At 30.2% G+C, this 21,631-nt stretch overlaps 1 protein-coding gene across 29 annotated transcripts in view; it reads right to left on the reverse strand.

The window, feature by feature from the left end:
- The window catches only part of LOC125065479 (glutamate-gated chloride channel), a 62,078-nt gene that overhangs the window by 7,412 nt on the left and 33,035 nt on the right, over positions 1-21,631 (reverse strand). For 13 of the 29 annotated variants that reach the window (XR_007119627.1, XM_047673082.1, XM_047673081.1 and 10 more), the window contains 10 exons: positions 13,902-13,996; positions 11,435-11,524; positions 7,603-7,691; positions 5,788-5,852; positions 5,520-5,672; positions 5,095-5,245; positions 3,884-4,024; positions 2,245-2,397; positions 1,865-2,017; positions 920-1,134 (listed from right to left, as the gene is read on the reverse strand). Coding sequence is in view for 28 of the 29 variants with exons in the window: in XM_047673082.1 (XP_047529038.1) it covers positions 920-1,134; positions 1,865-2,017; positions 2,245-2,397; positions 3,884-4,024; positions 5,095-5,245; positions 5,520-5,672; positions 5,788-5,852; positions 7,603-7,691; positions 11,435-11,514 (1,200 nt within the window). In the remaining variant the exon portion in view is untranslated. Of the gene's footprint in view, positions 1-919; positions 1,135-1,864; positions 2,018-2,244; positions 2,398-2,909; positions 2,985-3,883; positions 4,025-5,094; positions 5,246-5,519; positions 5,673-5,787; positions 5,853-7,602; positions 7,692-11,434; positions 11,525-13,901; positions 13,997-21,631 lie in introns of all 29 variants that reach the window. The other 16 variants (XM_047673106.1, XM_047673105.1, XM_047673103.1 and 13 more) reach the window with 3 other exon arrangements.

A 21,631-nucleotide genomic window follows, 5' to 3' on the forward strand; every position in this document is an offset into this window, starting at 1 on the left:
TATTTTATACAAAACTTTTCACATTGTCACTTTATTCGTTTGATTTTTTTATCTAAATATTCTTTGCAATGTTTTCTATACTAACAGAATCGTGTATTATGTTTTAATGAATACGATAATTTATATGGAAGGAACGACCATGGCCACACAAAAAAGTCTTTGCATTTTGGTGATAGGATTATAAATAGTTTCTATAAAAATGTATCGGTATTAAAGGAAATGGAACAAGGCGTGCAAGGGTTAATTTAAAAACATGCGAAAAAAATTAGAAGGAATATTAAAAAATGGAAAAAATTACATGCTATATTTGTGATAGTTAAGTCAATGAAAGAAAACATTGCAAAGAGTAAGAATAGAAAATGTAATAGGACTCATTCATCAAGGAAGTAATTAATACTTATGCTTTGTGTAATATTTAAAAAAAAGCCCATGAACCGATTAAAGTCATTGCATTCATAGTATAAGCATAGCTTGAAAATCCATTTCAAATACAAAATATGTAAGAAGGTAAGTTTATTGATTATTATCGATGAAGTTTAGACATAAAATGAAAAAAATATCCGCGCCTTTTAAAATAATTTCAGATAAGTTAAAGGTGTTTAAAATGTTTTGTTAGTACCTACGTAAGATAAATGTAGATTAAAATTGGAATTTTAATAGAAATTTTAGGTAAGTTTTAAATGAATGTAAACGCATGTGTGAGTAAAGTATTAGAGTACTTAACGTTTCCAGGAGATTAGAACATCATATAATCGCAAAAATTATGTTTAAAGTATTTGGCTCATTTGTACCTTAACGATTATTATTAAAACTTGTTAGGTGCATTAATCACAACTAAGCGTTGCTATAATTCACACTTTATTTGAAACACAGATACAAACGACACGAATAATATTTATATGTTGAAATAAGAACTCACCTGCGTCACTGGATTTTCGCCGGGTCTGTACACGACATTGTGAAGTGGTCGTTTTCGACCGACATAGTTCACACACACGAACTCAAGTAGCGATGCGTAGATGAAACACATGCATACCCCGTCCCAAACGTTCATAGCTGTTAAGTTGGAAACCACAGGTAGGGTTGACCGGAAACCGTTCGACGTTGTGAAGAAATTCAACATTGTCGTTACGCCTGTATCAAAAATAAAATCAATTAGATCGACAAATACTGTTTATGATATGAACATTCCAGCGGACGTATTCACTATTTAGCAGCAGGCACAAAAATTACTTTGCTGTTTTCAGTTACTAGTCACTATTAACTTATTAAAATAGCGCAGAGTAATTTTTTGATTTATTAAGGCGGTATGACTTTTTGCGTAGCAGCATTTGCTTAATAAATAATATAAAGTCAGTCTATTTGCGTAATATTTATTGGCTTGCTGTATAATTATTTGTAAGGGCATATTTATATAATCTGGCTAAAATAAAATTCGATCTAAAAAAACATGCTTAGTTTTCGCTGGATGTTCATATCTTGAATATATTATAGAACTATTGGTTATTAATTATGATAAGTGCTTATGAAGTAAAGCTCTGTGAAATATTACTATAAAAATTTTAAAAATTAAAAAGTTCTACAAGTAAGTACTTTTTATCTACTTGTTAAAAAGCATAATATGTTTATTTATCATGCAAATTGTAATTCCAAAAGTTTTTACTCAGAATCTATTTTTTATTACTCACATAGTATTGTACCGCAGTTTTCTTTAGTACATGACAAAGCAACTTTATCCTCGATCGTCAAAGTTGGAAATAATAATGTACACACTTTGACGAAGAATATCAATAATAATATTTTATTATATATGTGCTTTGTTTGTCGTATGTTTGTTATATGCAATTGAAATAATTTAATTTACCTATCATAACTCTAGCAGGCACTGCATTCCATTCCAGCCAAAAAGTAATAAAAGACGAAGTCACCAAAATGATCCCCGGAATGAAAACGGTAGTGAAGTAAAATGATCTATCTCGCGTGAAGATGAGATCCACTTTCAGGCAGCTGTAATTACCTAAAAATGTTAAGCAAATATCTAAAAATAAATAATAATAAAAGAAGCAGATGTAGACGCTAATTCGTCGGCTTTACAATAGAACAGTTCTACATTGCCAACGGGAAAGCGAAAGTACCCTGCGAGAGGTAGAGTTAGCGTGTTATGTAACAGCCGCAGCCACAACTACGAAGAGAGAAGATGCAAGATGCAAGACCGAGAACATTCCATTCGCCAGCCAATTTTACCTATCATGGAACGGGCTGGAACCGCGTTCCATTCCAGCCAAAATGTGATGAAGGAAGAGGTCACCAGAATAATTCCAGGGATAAATACTGTGGTAAAGTAGAATGCTCGGTCTCTCGTAAAAATAAGGTCCACCTTTAGACAGCTGTAGTTACCTGTGAAGTTAATATTATACGTAACGATTGAACGTCATACAACACGTGCTTGCTCGGAATCGTGTTCAGTGTTGTATTCGGTTGTACAATGGAATAAACGGTTAGGGTAATTTTCGGATGTATTCCAAGTAACTCTATTCAGTGGCCTTGTAGATTATTTACAATAACTATAATTAAAGTAACTTCTAATCTACTACGATCCCGTATGCAGGAGTAATGCGTGTTGTGTATCAGAGTGTACGAGCGTAGTGTAACAACATTTTAAACAGCAGAATTGACTAAAATCTATCACGTGCATTCAAACAGTTACGTGCACAAAAGTAACACAAATTATAAGTAAATGTTTGATGACAGTGAATGATGGAAGTACTGGTTAAGAAGTTCTCTTAGCGTTTTTCACTTGTCTATCACACAACAACGCAATTACTCACACATAAGCGGAGAATACGGTATAAATACGTCAACACCGGAAAGGACTGTCAGTCATCCAGTTCAACTCAAGAGGTAGGTACCTTGCTCCTCAAAGCGTCTCTGGCAAAGATTACATGTCAGCTCTTCATCGTCCTCGTAAAGGGAAATACCATCAGCTGCTTGCAAAGACGTGAATAAATTCTTACATTCTACATAGACACTTCTTTAATATTTATCATGAAAATATTGTAACAAATAAAAGCTGATATACTAAGATTGTACAAGTAATGCAAAATGTGTGTATTGAACCAATAAAAAATGAACATGCCATAACTATGTTAACTACACTTAAATTATCTACTACTTAGTATCCTTATCTGATTATTATCATCTAACATTACAATAAGAAGCTATCGTATATATAACACATGTATTATAAAGTAATTTTGTATCTTGACATAGCACGAAAAACTTAAAGGTATGTTTCAGTAAACCAAGACCAAGCTGAAAAGAGTTAATCAGAATTTGTTTTATTTAAGTACAGGATTGTGCTCGTAACAAAAGAATGTATGTCGGGAATACTAAACTACATAATTTGGGCGCGACCGGTTTGCTGCAAATATACAGGGAGTCCCGAAACTAGGTATGTAATTAAATATAAATAAAGACAATTTATTAATAAGGAAATAAGGGTAATTTAAGGGTAGAAATTAAACACAGATCTCGTATAGATGGACTTTCGTCCCTAAGTTAAACTAAATAATTCCATTGCTGTCTGGAAGCTAAGTAAACAAACATATCAATCAGTTAATAAAGACAATCATTAATTTTTCACAAAAAGTAGATTAAATCATTTTATTCACATCATCACACAACATTTAACCAAATTTAAAAAAATATCTAAGATTATCTTAGAATCAAGTATTGAAATCCTGTATCCTTTTTCCAATACATGGCTTAAGATCGAATTAAATTTGTGTACCCGTGTTCATCGACACCCTGTATACGTTAGATTTATTGGTCAGTAATGTCATAATAAGCAATATTAAGGTGCTGAACGAGAATTATCCGTTACCTCTCCAGCTAGCTTTGATGGGACAAGGAATGGTTTGATTCTGGATGAGGTACGCATTCAGGGTCGTCAATGATGGCGACTTTCTCAGCGTGTCCTCGTCATTCTTCCATACATAGGTAATAGCCGATTGCTCATAAGATACTGAAATAAAAAAAAATTACATTTACTATTTGCAACAGGCAAATAGAAAGATTTGCTTGACAAATTGAAGTCTCTGTTTACATGTTCTAGTAAATTTTCTATCCTAATAACAAGAGTCTAAAACGCTAAATGACACATTTAACTATAAGAAAAAAATAAGTCAAGCTATAAGTAATATAGAAGTTTCAATGTACTAAACGATACCATACAATCTAAGTACAATTACTTAGCAATAAATTGCTACATTAAATTTATTTTTATAGTTATAATTAGCACAAACCGAGTTGTTAACATCTCTCATATTTTCACAGATGTAAAGCATGCCATCTGATTTATTCTTTGGTTTGATTCTTGGTGATTTGATATTGTATTGCAGTGACGTTTGTGTTTCTTAAAAACCGTCATCATCGGAGTTTACATGGATTGATGTTTATATGCTTACGGTATCCGTAAGTAGAGGTGCGTTTACTAAAGAGCCTGCTACTCTTGAAACAAAGGAAAACCGGATTGTAAATAACCATTGACTTAGTAATCAGCTGTTGTGGTCTCTTATTGTTCATCAGTGGCAACGTATTCGTTCATTAGTCGAATAATTATGCAGGAATTGGGATACAGATAAGTTTTATGTTATTGCAAACTGTAACAATTTTTAATTTATTTGCCAGGTCTGGTATCATTTTTGTAATTTACTGTAGGTATGTTTATAGGTTTTCTTTTGGACATGTCAGAAGTAAATGGTTTTATTCGTTTATGATTGCTCAAAATAATAATTATTATTTCACGTAAGACATTTAAAATTAATATCTGATGAAAAATTGAGAAAATACAAAATCGACGAATAAAAAATATATAACAATCTTTTGAAATCTGTAATTTAAAATTTATCCAAATAGTTCGATTACGCGTCCTGCGATAAGGTCCCAACGTCATAATGTAATTCTTATGACCATCATGACTAAATTAACGTTTACTTATTTCAATTCTGTACATAGAATTTTTTTTTGAGCAAATTATTGCCAAGTAATTAACTATTCATTGCATTGCTCTATAAGTTACACAACATTACTCACTACTCTCTAATGCAAATGAACACAAAGGGTCATCAAAAGGGAAGATGTTGAGCCGCCCCTGGCAGGACAGTATGAGATGACGCCGCATTAAGTAGTTGATTGTGCCATTCCGGTATATGCGCAACGCAAAATGCATAGGTATTATTGGATCCTGAAATATTACAGTAAAATTAAATAATGTCCACTATAATAAGACCTAAAGATGCTATCCTTGATAATTATGCGAATTTTTGCATCATAGCAATTGACGATTACGTTTTTTTTAATGAGAAAAATAATATTAACAAAACATTTTTCAAGGCTAACAACTAACAGCGTTTTCAATCATTAAATGCATCTCTATCTCATCTATTAGAGTAACTAATGTCGTTCTATTTTAATTTAATAAACGACAGACGATAAGGTTAAGTAATATTGGAACTTACTTTAAAATCCCCATGCATTATGAAGTATGTGTCAGGCAACCAGATGTCCTCGTGATGATGGATGGCATTTAGGAAGTCGTAATGCGACTGATTAGAATATCGCAATCGAGGGTCATACCACTGCTGCTGCAGAAGAAACTCCACCTCGTATTTCTGAAAAGATCAAATTATATAATTAAATAAGGTAAAATTAAATTAAAAAGCAAGATAATTATAGTGTAGGTTAATTCATATATAAACATGATAGATTATTAAAAAAATAACTTACAAGACTAGATTCATCTGGAGATGCTAAACTAAGAAGTAGCACGCTAACATTTACGGTGAGGACACCTGGAAATCAAATACGGACAATGTTTGTGATCAATTATGGATTATTCTTAAATTATACTTCTTTATCAATCCAGTTTCCTTATGATAGAGAAGAACAGCAACATAAAAGGCTATTTATAGAGAATAGCAGATAGAACTACACGTACATACACTGTTTGACATTATACAAGCAGACATTTATCTCGAAAAGAAAAACGCATGCTTGGATTCTAAAGGAAAACATCAAAGTGCTTGGTTAATAAATAAAAAAGTTTTTTTTCTTCGCGGTAATGTATGCAAAATATAATTTATTTTTACTGAATGAACGTCGCATTTACATCAAACTTTCAATTGTTACATTTAAAACATTAGCATGATTTGTGTTATATGTTTGTGAAAAGAGAAACAAAAATAAAAATCAATAAAGATATTACGTTGATAGTGTTTTAGAATTTATAGTTAAGAACATAATACTGAGTACATTATAAGAGATTAGTTTGTATTTCGAATGACCTTTTTCCATGTTTAATAGATAACTTATAAATCTACATATTCATATTAATATCCACTTAGTCTAATGATGTAATCATGTATTAAAATAAAACTTATAACTATTTTTTTCAAATGTGTTTTGAAACAAAATTAATAATTATTTTTAATATTATAAAAGTAATGAATGAGCTTTGCATTGGTTGCTTCTGTGTGTGTGTAAAGAAGTGAATTAAAAGCAAACTACAATTGCATACAATTAAACTGAAATAACAATGTTATTTAATAAAAATAAAATCTACATCTCGATTACGCCTTAGGATATTTATCTTCTTTTCAAAAGTGTTTTTTTTTTTATTAAAAGGAGAAATATAGCGCAAGGTAAAATCGAGTTTTAAATGTTGTCTGAAAAATCATTATTAAATGGATACTGTACGAGATTCCAGGTTTTACTAGTTTTGACGAAATAAGAAGTAATAAACTCACCAAATCACTTAGTTATGATTGCCAATACCAAATCAAGCCAAACTGATTTACTAAAATGCTAGAATTGGAAATATAAATGCAAAGATTTGCATCTCTGCCAAAAAAACAATTCTTCCGAGGCGTTGCAGAGCCTATACCATTTATACCAAAAACAATTTCAGCATTAGATTTGTTAAAAAAAGTATTAAATTAATTATTTTGTTTTACAACACCTCAATATTAATGAACCTAATAAAACTTGGCCTCTCGCTTGGTAACCACTTGTCATTTAGTTTTGGGACATATAACAACTGTACAATGTAACAAAATAAACCTTGTGCAGAGATCATTGCGGTGATACACAATAAACTAAAAACAAAATTAATAGGGAAAGACATTTCTCTTTTCAAAAACATAGACACAACGAACCGCGATTGTGCGATCGAGGCCGAAGCGAGGGTAGCCCAATATTATTTTGGTCAACAGTGTCGTTCGGTGAGGTAAGACCACAACAAAAATCTGGATCTGTAAGTTAATACAGCCTTGTAGCTGAAATTATAATTCAATTCTTTCGAAGAGTAAATAAAAAAAGATTATTCAATAAAAATACTATTCAATCTTAGAGTAATAAGTTGTATTTCATCTTCGCACTATTTTTTCTACAGAAACACTCAAAATCACATCCTTGATTAAATTTAAAACGATCCCAATTATGACGATCGCTTTTACTTTCGAAAAAAAACGTATTGCGACTGAGAGTGTGAACGACGATATGCTGGCTGAAATCCACATATATGTATATATTTAGTTTAATTACCATCTACTGGTGGAAGCAGTCTTTTGTCATAGCGGGAGTTTTTTAGTAGATTGTCCAGAATCTCTTTGTCCGACTTGCCCGCTGCAAAGCTGAAATAATTAATAAATATGTTTTACATAAAAATGAGGATCCCATTTATATCATAATTATATAATATATAATAGAAACAATGAAATATTTTCTTAAGATTCTAAACCTATAAGAATATCCAATAATAAACACATCACTCACATAAACACATCTTGTAGACAAGAATATAGTCGCCTTGAATATAGTATTGATTTTAGATTAGTATCTATCTAATCGTTTATTAGCAAACCTAATTGCTATGCTTAAGCTCAGCAGATTTACTTTGCAAAGGCAGTGTAAATTAATTTCACCTCTGGTTATTTTTATTTAAGACTACCTACACCCGCGGTTTCTTCCTCGTGGAATTCAGCTTGTACGAAAATCCGTTCCCATCGTGCTATTTTAAAGTTTAGCTCATTGTATAATAATAATACATGTTAAAACGATTATATATTAAAATATAAATGTTTAGGAAGCAGCGTGAGTGTAATTTGGAGACTGTTGGAGAGCAATGCAAAAATTTTATCCCATGGAACGCACTTCCGAAGTTATGAACCGTGGCCCATGTCCTGAATTTCTGATATATTTAATTATGAGCTGATATAAAGAATCCAAATAATTTTATTGGTCTAAATTGTGTCCCTCAATTATAAATTGTAATATAATTAATACAAATATATAAGATGTTATAAAAAATAGGATTTGGCATTTGGATTTGTTAAAATTAAATTTGTATAAGGTAAGTAATATATCACATCTAAAATTAGTGCAATAAATAAATAAAATATAAAATAATTTCGATTATTTCTCTTAATATAAAATAATTAATAACTTACTAATTTATACTATCGTATTTACTTTTTTTAATTACTATTCTATAAATGTATTTCCTAGGTATCCGCTATGTGGTCTATCGACTAAAGGATTGCTTTTGTTTCGGCCAATGCTCCATTAAGTAATAAGTATCGCCGACATCTTAAGAGACCACTTGGCTTTAAAAGAACGGATACAGGTGTCAGTGTTACTTAAGAAGGTACTATACTAAGAGGACTCACTGTTGTTGCTTTAGTGCTACTGAAGACTTTAGAACTGACTACTGTGCTATCAGAAAAAGGTTATTTGTTTATAAATGTTTTTTTTTTATTTGTAAATTTTATTAATAATTAATAGAATGAAAAGAGGTAAAAATAATATAAGAATGATTTGCTTGTTAAGTTGGATTCAAAGAGTGTAGCACAAATTTTAAACAATAATTGAGGTCACAAGAACAAGATTTTACCACTAAGATGGTATCAGTAAAGGCCTTCAGCGATTTTTTACAATCTCGCTTGTTTTACTAACTCAACTTTTATAATATACTAAATTTCAAAAACAATAATACAATCATCGACGCAAAACTTACTAAATAAAGGATTGAGGTTACTCATGTAGTAGGAGTTGATGAAACATCTCGGCTAATAATTTATTTCATATTTAATTTAAATTTTCATTGTATTAAGCAATACAGGTACATGCGCTGCCATGCTATAAGTTCAGATAGATCGTATGTTTTTCAGCTCATTACAATGACTTCAGTTTAAGTTGCAAGTTTACATCATCGATTTTTAATCGAAAGTATGTTAAGACCGATCTGTTCTTCCGATTTTGCAGTTAATCGACTATAATCGACTCAAATGAACCGATTATAAGCGGAGGTAGATTAACAGGGTATTTATATAAAATCAGATAAATGTTTTCACGAAGGCTTTACGCTAATAGAACTAGAAAAATATAGCATAAGATTAATTGAAAAAAGACCCAAGAGTTACTTTACTTAGACCTAAGATTTTTTCGGGCTCTCAGTTTATTCTAATATATTTTTTAGTTCATTTATATCTTAATTTGTTTTCTTCCTAATTTATTGTTTTATTTATTATTTATCTGTATATATTTAACTCGCTCTATCCACTGCCTTTGCTTGCTAACGTTAAACACGTTTTACGTTTGAAGCACGATACCTTTGTCCAATCCTAATAACGTGAATGACCTTATTTTTTTACCTTGGTATTTGTGTTTTTACCTTGGTGATTTATTAAAGTTGCAAGTAAACGGGTGCAGAGATCCCCTTGTCAACAATTATATTAATAAAATTGCACCTCTATTTACAAATTCCTTGGTGGTAGGGCTTTGTACAAGCCCGTCTGGCTAGATACCACCCACTCATCAAATATTCTACCACCGAACAGCAGTACTCAATATTGTTGTGTTCCGGTTTGAAGGGTGAGCCAATGTAACTACAGGCACAAGGGACGTAACATCCTAGTTCCCAAGGTTGGTGGCGCATTGGTGGTGTAAGGAATGGTTAATATTTCTTACACCGCCATTGTCTATGGGCGGTGGTGACCACTTACCATCAGGTAGCTCATTTGCTCATCCTCCTACCGATATCATAGAAAAAAAAAACATACCTAAGGACCAAACATAGAGTCTTGAAGTTTGGACTTCAAGGCTATGTATTAAAGCATAGGATGGGCCTCAATAGTCAGTACCGAAAGATTGTTTTTTACGTAAATCGATTAAGTATTTTGTCATTTTTAATTTTGTACTATATAAAATAAATAAACAATAAATAAATACGAATATATTTAATGGATGCATATTAAGGAAAAAACTTAAATGTAAAAAATATACTTTTGAAAATATTCGACTGCTTATAGGTACTTAATGTTATATAAGACTATACAGTGTTACTTATTTTTCTGTAAAATTAATTATTTTCAAAAGCGATACATAGAAAAAAATGTACGTACACAATATTGAATTAACAAAAGTGTTGGTGGCGAAACAGTTTCATATTTCAAAAGTGTTCGTTGTGAAACTTCTATAAATAGATAGAGGGGTATTTCACGCTTGAACAGATGTTTACCGTGTTACATCCGCTCCACCGCCCCCCACTCGTCCTACAAACCTTTCTCATTTGTGGTGTACCCTGCCTTCTCACCACTACGTTCAATTCGATTAACCCTTACTATATTATCCACTATCAAAATTAAAGTGTTTTACTGGCACAGTAAATGATGCGTTCAAAATGCAATATTTCCATTTGAATATTCGTTTAATATTTTGGTTGGTTTAGGTAATTTTAGTCGTATAGTAAAGAGAACATTTTTAAATATAAAATTAAAATATTAGGGAACGTATTCACTGCTACGATTTATTTTATAAAATGTAGCGACAAATTAGTCTTTTTCACAAAATCTGTCATAAAACATAAAAGTATAGCAGTTAAACGTTTCAAATGTGGTGGATGAAGGACTTAAAGCCGGCGTTTCATGTGCTTGGCAACATGGTAGGTTGTTTACTGTGTATAGTTTTGTTTTCACAATGTTTAAATGCAGAGTGCAATAAAACTACTCTTTTGTATGATATTCGAGGCTTTTAGTCTAAAGGACGTAGAGATAATCTTCGTATTACTCGTATGTTAATGCTTTCAGTTGCGTTGACCTATTTTTGTTTGGGTTGTTTGATTTAATACATTTTGATATTGAGAGGTGAATTTTGTTTTACATCAATTAATTAAAATTTGGTATTAGTTCGTAAATATCTTCGTCCGCGGGACGTAAGTTAATAAGTTTCCTCTCCTGTCAAGAAAAAAGTTTTTATTTTAACTTCTTGTTTCAGGGCGCTGGTATAGCTGCGGAACAATAACACGGCACATGCTTCATGTTTCTTGCCGATATACGTCTTATCTTCGAACTTATAAATGTTAAAAAGTAATACTTACATGTCGGACGTTAGCGCGGATGCTCTGCTGAGCATGAGGAGAAAAGCCACGGCGCGTGCCACCACGCATGACCAACCCATATTAGGACATCTGAAAGATTTTTATTAAATACTTACTGAGTATATAATTATATATGTGGTGGGGCTATTTTAACAAGGCCGTATAATTATAATTTCAATAGTGACATTATAATTGCGGAATTTGGGAATTTTGTGTTAATTAATTTGGATTACTTTAAAATCCACTTTAAAGTTATAAGTAATAGCAGGAGAAAATATCATTAGCAGTGTAAATTTATAGATTTATTCATTATTATTGCCAATTTCACAATTTCGATTCGACTTTCAACTTACAACTCTGTCTTAAATACATTTATTCCGGATTATTTCGAACGTCGATTTTGGTCGAATTTTATACATTGAATAATAAAATAATTGATGCCAACTATAATTCATATTTATTTTGGTGGTATTTATTTATGTACTTATGTAATGTCAAATATGTAAATAACATTAGTTTTCATAGTAGTTCAAAACTAAAATTAAGTAACGCAATTTTCTATTACATGACAAACAATATTTTAAGATATTGTAGGTATCATTTGAAGAAATAATTTTACATGACTTTAACCCGCATAGAACCATTTACATGAACGATGTTTGAACTATGAACTATAGCGTATTTTCCGATATTGATCGATTCATGGTTCCCAAGTAAATTAAATCTGTAACTCATGCGAATGCATACAGTTGTCGACTAACTGACGTGTAGCGAGGCCACCCCGTAACATGATTTTTCTGACAGCCTCGAATTAAATACATGACCTACATTGAATATGGAAATGCTATGACGTCAACTACATTTTTGTAATTATTATAGTGAAAAATTATAGTGGTATGATTGAATTGAAAGCACAATAATGATATTTGTAAGTTACAGTAGTTGTTTTTAAATAATGACTATTAAATATAATGTGTTGTGCTAAAACCGGGGATGACTGGTTAGATACTTTAAATATAAACTAAATTTGTTCAGATTTTAGCTTCAAAATTGAAAAAATCTTTTTATTTGTTAAATCAATATAAAAAGGCACACATCACAGTTGAGTGTGTTGTATTTGTGAGATGATATAGCACACTTTTAAAATAAAACTTTGCGGCCAAGTTTAAAGTAAAACATAATATTAGTCGTGATTTATAGTTTATACCGATAATAGAGCACTGCCACGCCCCTTCACGTTTTACGTTTGCAATAAACGTATTCTTTTAAAATATTAATAAAATCATCATACATTATGTATAACTATCGTTAACCAATTAAGTTAGAAATAAATAAGTGAAATTCTAAAGTCGCATGTGACTTAATAGCGTCGCAAATATGTTCTCGGACTACAATAGAATGCTCGAGGTAGACAATTCTCAGCGTTTCCGCTGCACCTACATCCTATTATGCTGATGCCTTTGAACCCTTTGAAATACTTCAAAGCCCGACGCGTAATTGCGTTCTACATTAAAATGTTTTTTCCGTTTATTTGTCTTGTATCAACTAGCAAATGTATCTTGGTCCATAAAGTTATGAATGTTTCAAGATATAAGTACAGTATATTAATATTTGATATAGTTCCTATTTGATAAAAAGTAAGTCGAATTAAACTATATTTTTTCATAATTGGTAAATCTATTAGATATAAATACCTATTACTTAAAATTACAGTTATTGGGTAAATATTGATTATAATACTTATTAATTATGTAAAATGACCTAAAACTTCAACATTGTGTTGAAAAGTAATTTTTAATTAAAGTATCATGGAACTGTATTTATATATGTGAGAAAATAATAAATAACTTCGTTCAATCATGTTTTCGTAACAAATTTTATTTACTTTATAACCCAAACGTTACTCTTAATATTAATTCATTAGTAAGCAGTTTTATTTTGAACAGTGTGTTTGATGTGCAATATGTATATATACACAAAATATATTTACATAACGTTGTTACTAGATTTACTTTGAAGAATAAACTTAACTTGACCTCTTTTACAGTAGCAAAAGCGACAGAGCTGCGAAGCTATTTTGGAAATTCAATCGATTACCTATTTGATCCAAATTTTTTTAACAAGTATTTCAAATGAGGATACGAATTATAGAAATATATCATAAACTACTATTAAGTTTGTTATAAATAAAATTTAAATTTTGGAATTGATCTCGTAAATTTTATAGTAAATTGGTAATTTGTGTTTAATAAAAATGAACTAAATTTAATGCATCTTAATTAGTTTCGATATTGCGTTTAGTTTATTTTTGTATTTGAATATTGGCCTAATTAATTAGTATGAAAATATTGAAACACGATAAAATGTTGTAGAAGTAAATAAATATATATTAAAGGTTAGACGTTTGAAAATATATAAATTGATTAATAAAGGTAAGTGGTTAATTGATAATTACAAAGTAATTAACCTTTCTGCTGACTGCAGAGTGTTGTCGGCATGTGGAGAGACGCTCAATCTGCCCAAGCCGCATTAGTTCTCCGCCACATGATGAGCTAAAGTTATCTGGGAACAAATAATATAGTTAGTATATTTATCCTATATAATTATATAGCTGATGAAATTCTATACAATTAACAAAACATTGGTTACATTGACATATATTGTTGCTGTTTCACTATGACATAAATACTGCCTGATCTTTCCGGTCTTGTTGAATTCGCCGTCACATCGGATCGTAAAACTGTGTGTGCATACTTGTGCTGTATTATATTTCCCGCACAGGAGTCCTTAAAATACTGTGATATTATTTTATAAACCTGTTAAAGATATTGCTCATACTTATTAAAATAGTAATAATAAATTCCTTATTATTATAGTTATAATAATTGTTACTATTATTATATATTGGTATTTATGGCATCAATAGATTCCTTATTGTTTCCTTACGAAGAATAAGAAAATACTTATTTTTCAAACGTCGAATATTACTAAAGTAAAAATACTTGAAATAATTCTTGTCGATATTTAGTCAAATACAAAGTAGAGTAAGTAGAAAATACACGACTAATATATTACAAATATTATAATAAAGTAATGACGGCAGAAGATAACTAGGCGTAGGTTACTTGTAGGTATATATCGTACTTCCAATTCTACTTCGTTTAATTGGACAGAGTGTTAAGTGTTGTCTTGGAAACATATTCGTGTAATATTTTAAAAGCACTTGAAAACCAATTCATTAATTTAAACATCTTCACCACAATCATATCTCATTAAAACATTTTACTAAGTTTTTAATTAAATATAGATACTAAAGGAACTTGAACTTTTCGGTTTAATATTTTTATTTTTCAAACGTTGGGATTTTGTTTCGTAACGAAGAGAGAAGTTTAGGTCAACTTTTAAAATAGTCCGGGCTCTGCAAAATACCGTAACTTTTTTATTTGTTGACTCCATTCATTTGGCCAAGCTTCATTCCAGTAAACCTAGCTTATTAAGATGACAGAAAATTATGTTTCGTGGCCTTATTCGCAGGAACGATCATAGACAAATATATCTGAATTGTTGTTTTAAACAAAAATATTGTGTATACGTGTATATTTTATACGTATACTAATATTCTCTTATGAAGTTATTGGTTTAAAAAATATATATTTTTGAAGTTATATCATCCCAAATATTTTTGCTATGAGAATTTTGAAACAAAAGGAAATATTATTTTATCGGTGGTGTTCCACTCCCTTTTTTAATTAACAAAAACAAGTCCCTGATGAAATTAAGTCCGAAGCTGGTTCCATTCTCGCGCGGAATGAAATTGTTTAAACAAAAATGTGACGACATTAATAAAAAAAATATTATGCTACGATGTTTGATGTACACAATTTAAGTGTATCTTTTTATATAGCAAAAAAACATATATTAAATGTATTTTTCAGATAGAAATATGCTTTTGTGTTTTTATTATATTATAATTTATTTTGTTAAAATAAATTATAATATAATTGTAAACAGCCTGTAGGTATCCCATTACTAGGCTAGGGCCTCCTGTCCTTTTTGTAGGTGAAGTTTATGAACTTATTCCACCATGCTGTTCCACTGTTTCCTTGCTATTTTTTCCTTTACCACTGAGCACGAACTGAATTATAAACACAAATTAAGCACATGAAAATTCAGTGGCGCTTGTCTGGGTTCGAGCTTGCAATTATCGGTTAAAATTACGTGATCTAGCCACTTTGGCCATCTCGGTTATTTATTTTTTGTAATGTGTATCAATATATATATATATATCTATGAGTCAATCAATTATCAAAAGAAATTGTCAAATTAAGAATTACAATTGATATATAGTTTAAATAATTATTACTTTAATAACCTTATATAAATTGATAACAATGACACTTGGTAAAAATAAAGACCCTGATGAGGCTGACCGACTGAAACATTGCCAACTATGAGGGCTCGGTTATGTATGCAATTGAAAACGGTGCCAAATATTACTCGCGCTTAAAGAATCTACTTCCTTCCTATGAAGCTAGTCAGAAGTGGGTGAAGTTTAATTGAGTTCACACAATGCAATATAAGAGTACTTAAATGTGACATTTAAATAAAATATTGTTGAAATTTACTGCTTTTAATGTGTTTCTAGGTTGTTAAGACTTTCAAAAATTAAGATTTAGTAACCTATTTTTTGTATTAAATTAAATTTTTAGGGCAGCGTGCAGTTTTTTAATCCAATAACTAAAATTGTATGACATATTTTGATATTTCTTAGAATTATGACGAAAATAGTTATTATATTTAATATTTTGAATATTTCGCGTATATTCAATTTGCGAAACAAAATAGAGTAACAATTTTTAAATATTTACTTAATGATCAAAATAATGATATTTAATTTTAATTGAATGCAAACTTCCCAATAGTTACTTGAGTTCCTTAAAAGTGTAATACAGATCTTTGTTTTTATTTCCAAATGTGTTTTAGCTTGCTATGCTAACGCTCCCAGCACGCGTTTTCTGCACCTTTTACCCAGCATCTATTCATTACGCAGAAATGGTATATATATTCCAGATTATATAAAACGCAACTAGGTAGGAATTCCATCACATCGTGATTATCATTGTTATACATCACCATCAGTATTAAAGTAAAAGATTTAGACATAAGTCACGATAGTCGCCCTCAATTAAATCGAAAAATAAAGAATTTCATTTGTGCTCAATTCTAATCATATGGTTTATCTTATTAATTATTATTTATTGTATAATAGCTTAAAAATGTATTGTATTTCTTATTTTTAATTATTATGCTTATGTTTAATTCATATTTTCAATAATTACATTGTGTAATATGATAATGCATGGTGAGGCTACCTGTAAGTAAAAGAACTTTTCCCTTGATAATTTTGAAATGTATTTTTTTACTTTTTATTTTGGATGTGATATTGTATCTACTGTTACTTGTCCTAATAAAAATTAAAAAAAATAAAATATATTCAATAATTTTCTTTGTAAAGATTTATTTGAAACGAATTTGAGTGTGAGAGCGTTGTGACATTTCAACCACACTTCCACACATTAAGTTTTTTTTAAGTTCATATTAATTTGTTTGCAATAAAATTGTAGTTTACGTATGTAGCTTTTTGTTTTATATATAATAAATCTCTAGAGTATTAGTTCAGCCACTATATCCAAAAATACAGGGCGAGAAATTTATAAAATAGTATTTTTTTCATGAGTCTCGTATCACGCACAGATCGCAAAAAAAACGAAATTCAACCCTTTCTTCATGATGGCGGCGAACGCACATAGGAAATCGAGGTCGACAATTTCAAGTTAAGCTTTTCTAAGCTCCTCCTACAACATGTCCAAAAACCCGTCTTCTCGGTTCATTTGCATTTCCAAATGTCTATAATGTATATAAATAAAATATATTTTTTCTTAACGAAAGAGTGCCAGTACGTTTTATAGACATCAATTAAAAAATATACTTTTGTTCTATAAAATACTTTTAAATTATAATTAATTAACGATGTTGGATTCAGCCATCAGCCCACACGTGTCATATTGAGGTGTTCACTTAATAATGCAAATAGAAATTACTGCATAATATATTATTTTATTTACGACCACCGTTTTGGTCAATTATATATGTATAAATTTAACTTAGCTCAGACAGAGATCGCGTTTGCCTATAAAATGAACACATGTTACCACAATTTAAAAGAATATGTATATGTCTTTGTAATAATACTAATTGTTGTTGCGTCTGTTAGCGATTGTCACTTATGACAGACATCACATTTTATATATTCGCAAAATACTATATTTGTTTTGTAGAAATCATTCATACCGACTCGTTTAGTATTTGTCCAGTTATTAATAATTTCTAAATTTATCGACCAAAGGTAATATCTACTTTATATTTTATTAATCTTATATATTTTTAAAGGCCAAGAAGTGTCGTGGTCTTACGAAAAGGCTTAACTATAATATCGGTGTTTGGAATCTACCTTTTTTTGTAATTATAATGGTCGATCGACCATTTAGAAGTATCATTATTTTTTATACACTAAGACAAATAAATGTGGTGATATAGATGTAAACTCTAAAGAGTTTATGCAATCGTGCCGCAGGTACTAAAATGTTCCGCATACATAAAGAATATTATATTTCTATTATATAAATTTTCTCTTAATTGTGTATAAAAATCGCAAAGATCGTCAAAAAAAATAATAATTAATACAATAATTTTCAAGATCAGGTCTGAATCTGCATTTGTAAGCGCAACAGTTTTGTACAGTTATTAATGTGCATCTAATAATATAATTATAAGAATAATAAGGATAATAATTTTTTTTTTATACAGTTACTCTAATTACAAAAGTAGACCCTCTTTAAAGGTCCTTATTCATTTCCTACCTTACAAAAGAAAATACAAGTGTCCCTGCCCTATATTTTTATATTTCTTTGTAATGTTGTTAAAACAGTGTATACGGAGCAATGAAACAACGTCAAAAAATTTATTATTGTATACACGAACCCTCATGGCAAAAGTGTTGAATGATATGAAATTATTATTACTCATTGAATCTTATTATTTACTTTGATAAATGTTATACTTAATCCTTAAATCTTAATAACATATTTTTTGCGTCTATTCCATTTATTATAAAAGAGAAAACTAATCCGAATACCATTTGTTAGTGCCTGCCATAAAAGGCATAGCAACCTACTCACCTACCACTTATTTTATACACATGCGACCACAATATGTTGCCGTTCTAGACGGTACTCATGTAATCAAGCTATACATCTAATTCTTGCTAAAAATCACTCGTTTTCGCCGTGTTTTCGCCGTACAGACGCTTTTAAGTTTCCAACCCATACTCACGTCCAATAAAAATCTGTTAATTTTACATGCATCGAGTTTTCTTTGAACTCATAGAATACACCATTATTATAAATATTATTTTTATTGTTGTCCTTTGAATCAATCATCTTATATCACATTTTTACAGAAATATTATAAAATTTCGAGACCCGAGTCAAGCCCGCCTGGCTTGATAGTTCTACAGTCAAGCGAAGGCAATTAATTCTAGGCGGCAAGCGAGCCAGTGAGAAGGAAACAGATAATCAATAATAATAATACTTTTAATTGTATGCTAAAACAAGAATGCGTGCAATAAAAATACAATGACAGAAGTGGACTCTTGCGTCAGACGCTTTTCATGTCGAAACATTATACGAATTTAAGTAGAAAAGGGACCTATAGGTGAAAAAAATGAAATTAGTATAAATTCATTTAGTGTCATTATATAGTCTGTTGGTACGCGTCGACCCTCCTACTAAAATGGATTACATCAAACCACTTACAATATTATATTGTAGGGCCGGATTTTAATCCCACATACCAATCTAAAACAGATATAAAAACATAACTTCGCAAATCCGTCGAGTAATATAGTAAAAATTAATACATATAATGAAATTTACTATACCTTCATATGTTTGTTAAAATAATTTAAATTGATAAATAATTATTGTAACATCCAAAAAAAGAATTTTTAAGATGCAGTTTATTTAAAAAAAAATTCTAATCCCGACCTTCATCGAAGTAAACATGCTATATTAGTATCGCAATTCGTAGTAAACAATAACTTAACAATAAATAAATTGCACAAAAATAAAAGAGAACAGCAGAGAAGGACTTTAACGAGCTAATAATTAAATTGTTTGTTATGTCAACATAACATTTGTTGACTGGACCGAAGAATAAAAATAGTCTATGACAAAGAGAAACGTCAAAAAATATTACAAAGGCTAAGCCAGACAAGAGCGAAATTCGTTTTGAGCTTGACCAGTTTTTTAACTTGAAGTTGTCCGTACAATTTTAAATTCTTTACCAGATGTCACTACTAAATATGCAGCACCCAGTGCCGGTTTTATTTATCATATCTGCAGCACTGTTCGTACATTCTCATTGAATATTCATTGGACTTTACGGAAAAATTGCCGATCAAGTATTTTATATTTTTAATATTAAGAAATGTAATTCGAAATATGAGATCAGTGTTTTTTAGTATTCTGTAATGAAAACGAATAAAAGTAAAGCGACGGCCTGTAAATTTCTTATTGCTGGGCTAAGATCCGCACATGCGGATACACATTTTGCAGATTTTAATTCGAGATGTGGAGGTTTTTCACCATCGAGTACGATCTAGGACATGAAAGTTAAATTTTACTGAGAACAATCGGATAATTCGTGCTCTGTTTCCTAGTAAAATTAAAACGTATTCTTGTTCCTCCACTTGTGGGTTTGACTTTCTTGCTTGAGGCATTTTATATCGTAGGCGGCATTTAAAGACTAACTTTGTTTGCTCTTAGTATATTCTTCCGAAGTATATTTTGTTTTTGCTTTTGTAGCATGACATTTTGTTTGATATTAGATATTGTACTCATATCTTAAAAATACTTGTGCAGAAGACTGCTCCTTTCGTCGCATTAAATTACAGTTACTTTGCTAGTATTACATTAATTGAAGACATACATAATAATTAATTATTTGCAAATTAAAGCCGCGGTTACTAATAATAACTGGTAATAATTACTAGACGGCACTGGATGTCAACTGGTTATTAACTTTATAAAATAATAAGACACTATACGAACATCAAAGCGGAACAATTTTTTAATTAATACTTAGGTACATTTATACGTACCATTTGCTATTATATATCGAATTCACATTATTTAAAGCATTTATAAATTTCAATTGATATCTTTTTTTAGTCAGAGACATATATTGACACAATCCGAATGGTATGGTGGTAAGCTATATGAAAAATTAAAGCGCCTTGACTTGATCAGAAACGATGACGTCTATGTATGTCAGGTAAACTATGTTTTTATATAATTGGAGGTCAAAACTTGGATGTATATCATAAAAAAAACACATCTAAATTTTCATCCACGGCCTTCATTAGCGATGTTTTATTTTTAGCTGATTATCGGAATTATGATTTGACGAGGATTATTTCGTATTGGTAGCATTGATTTGAGATTGGAAAATCGGTTCTCTTTGGTCATAATTGCTACTATGTAGCAATTACAGTTTTATCAAAGTCTATTTTAAACAATTTTGACCAATTCTCTATAATATAGGAAATAACGCTCTGCTCATAAAATATTCTTCAATAAACTACTTTAACGTATTGAACATTATTTAACTTGCGGTATGCAATCTGATCGTTTATATCTAAGTAGCACTATGTAAGCGAAGCTAAAGAATTTCAATGTAAGGAAAATTCCTAACGAATTGAGGTCAATAAACTCAGATTTTATGACGTGAGATTACAGATCTTAATTTTATTAATCGAATTTCTAAGTTTTATTCGTTTCACTATGATATAAATAAAATCAAACAGCAATACTTAGCATTATTGTGTTACCATTTAAAAATTACGTAGGCCTGTGTAACTACAATTTTTGTGGGCGATCGACACCTCTTAAAAATATGTATAAAACAATAACAAAACTAAGCGATCTATATCCATATTAATAAAGCAACCCCTACGCTTTTTGACGTTTTCACACATATCATGTAACATATTCAAAATTAGATACAGATCGAAACTGCAAGGCAAACAAAAACATTTACTAAAATAATAAAAATAAATAGTACATGTATTGTTTATTT

The sequence above is a fragment of the Vanessa atalanta genome, chromosome 7 (genome assembly GCF_905147765.1).
Source record: "Vanessa atalanta chromosome 7, ilVanAtal1.2, whole genome shotgun sequence".
Taxonomy (NCBI): domain Eukaryota; kingdom Metazoa; phylum Arthropoda; class Insecta; order Lepidoptera; family Nymphalidae; genus Vanessa; species Vanessa atalanta.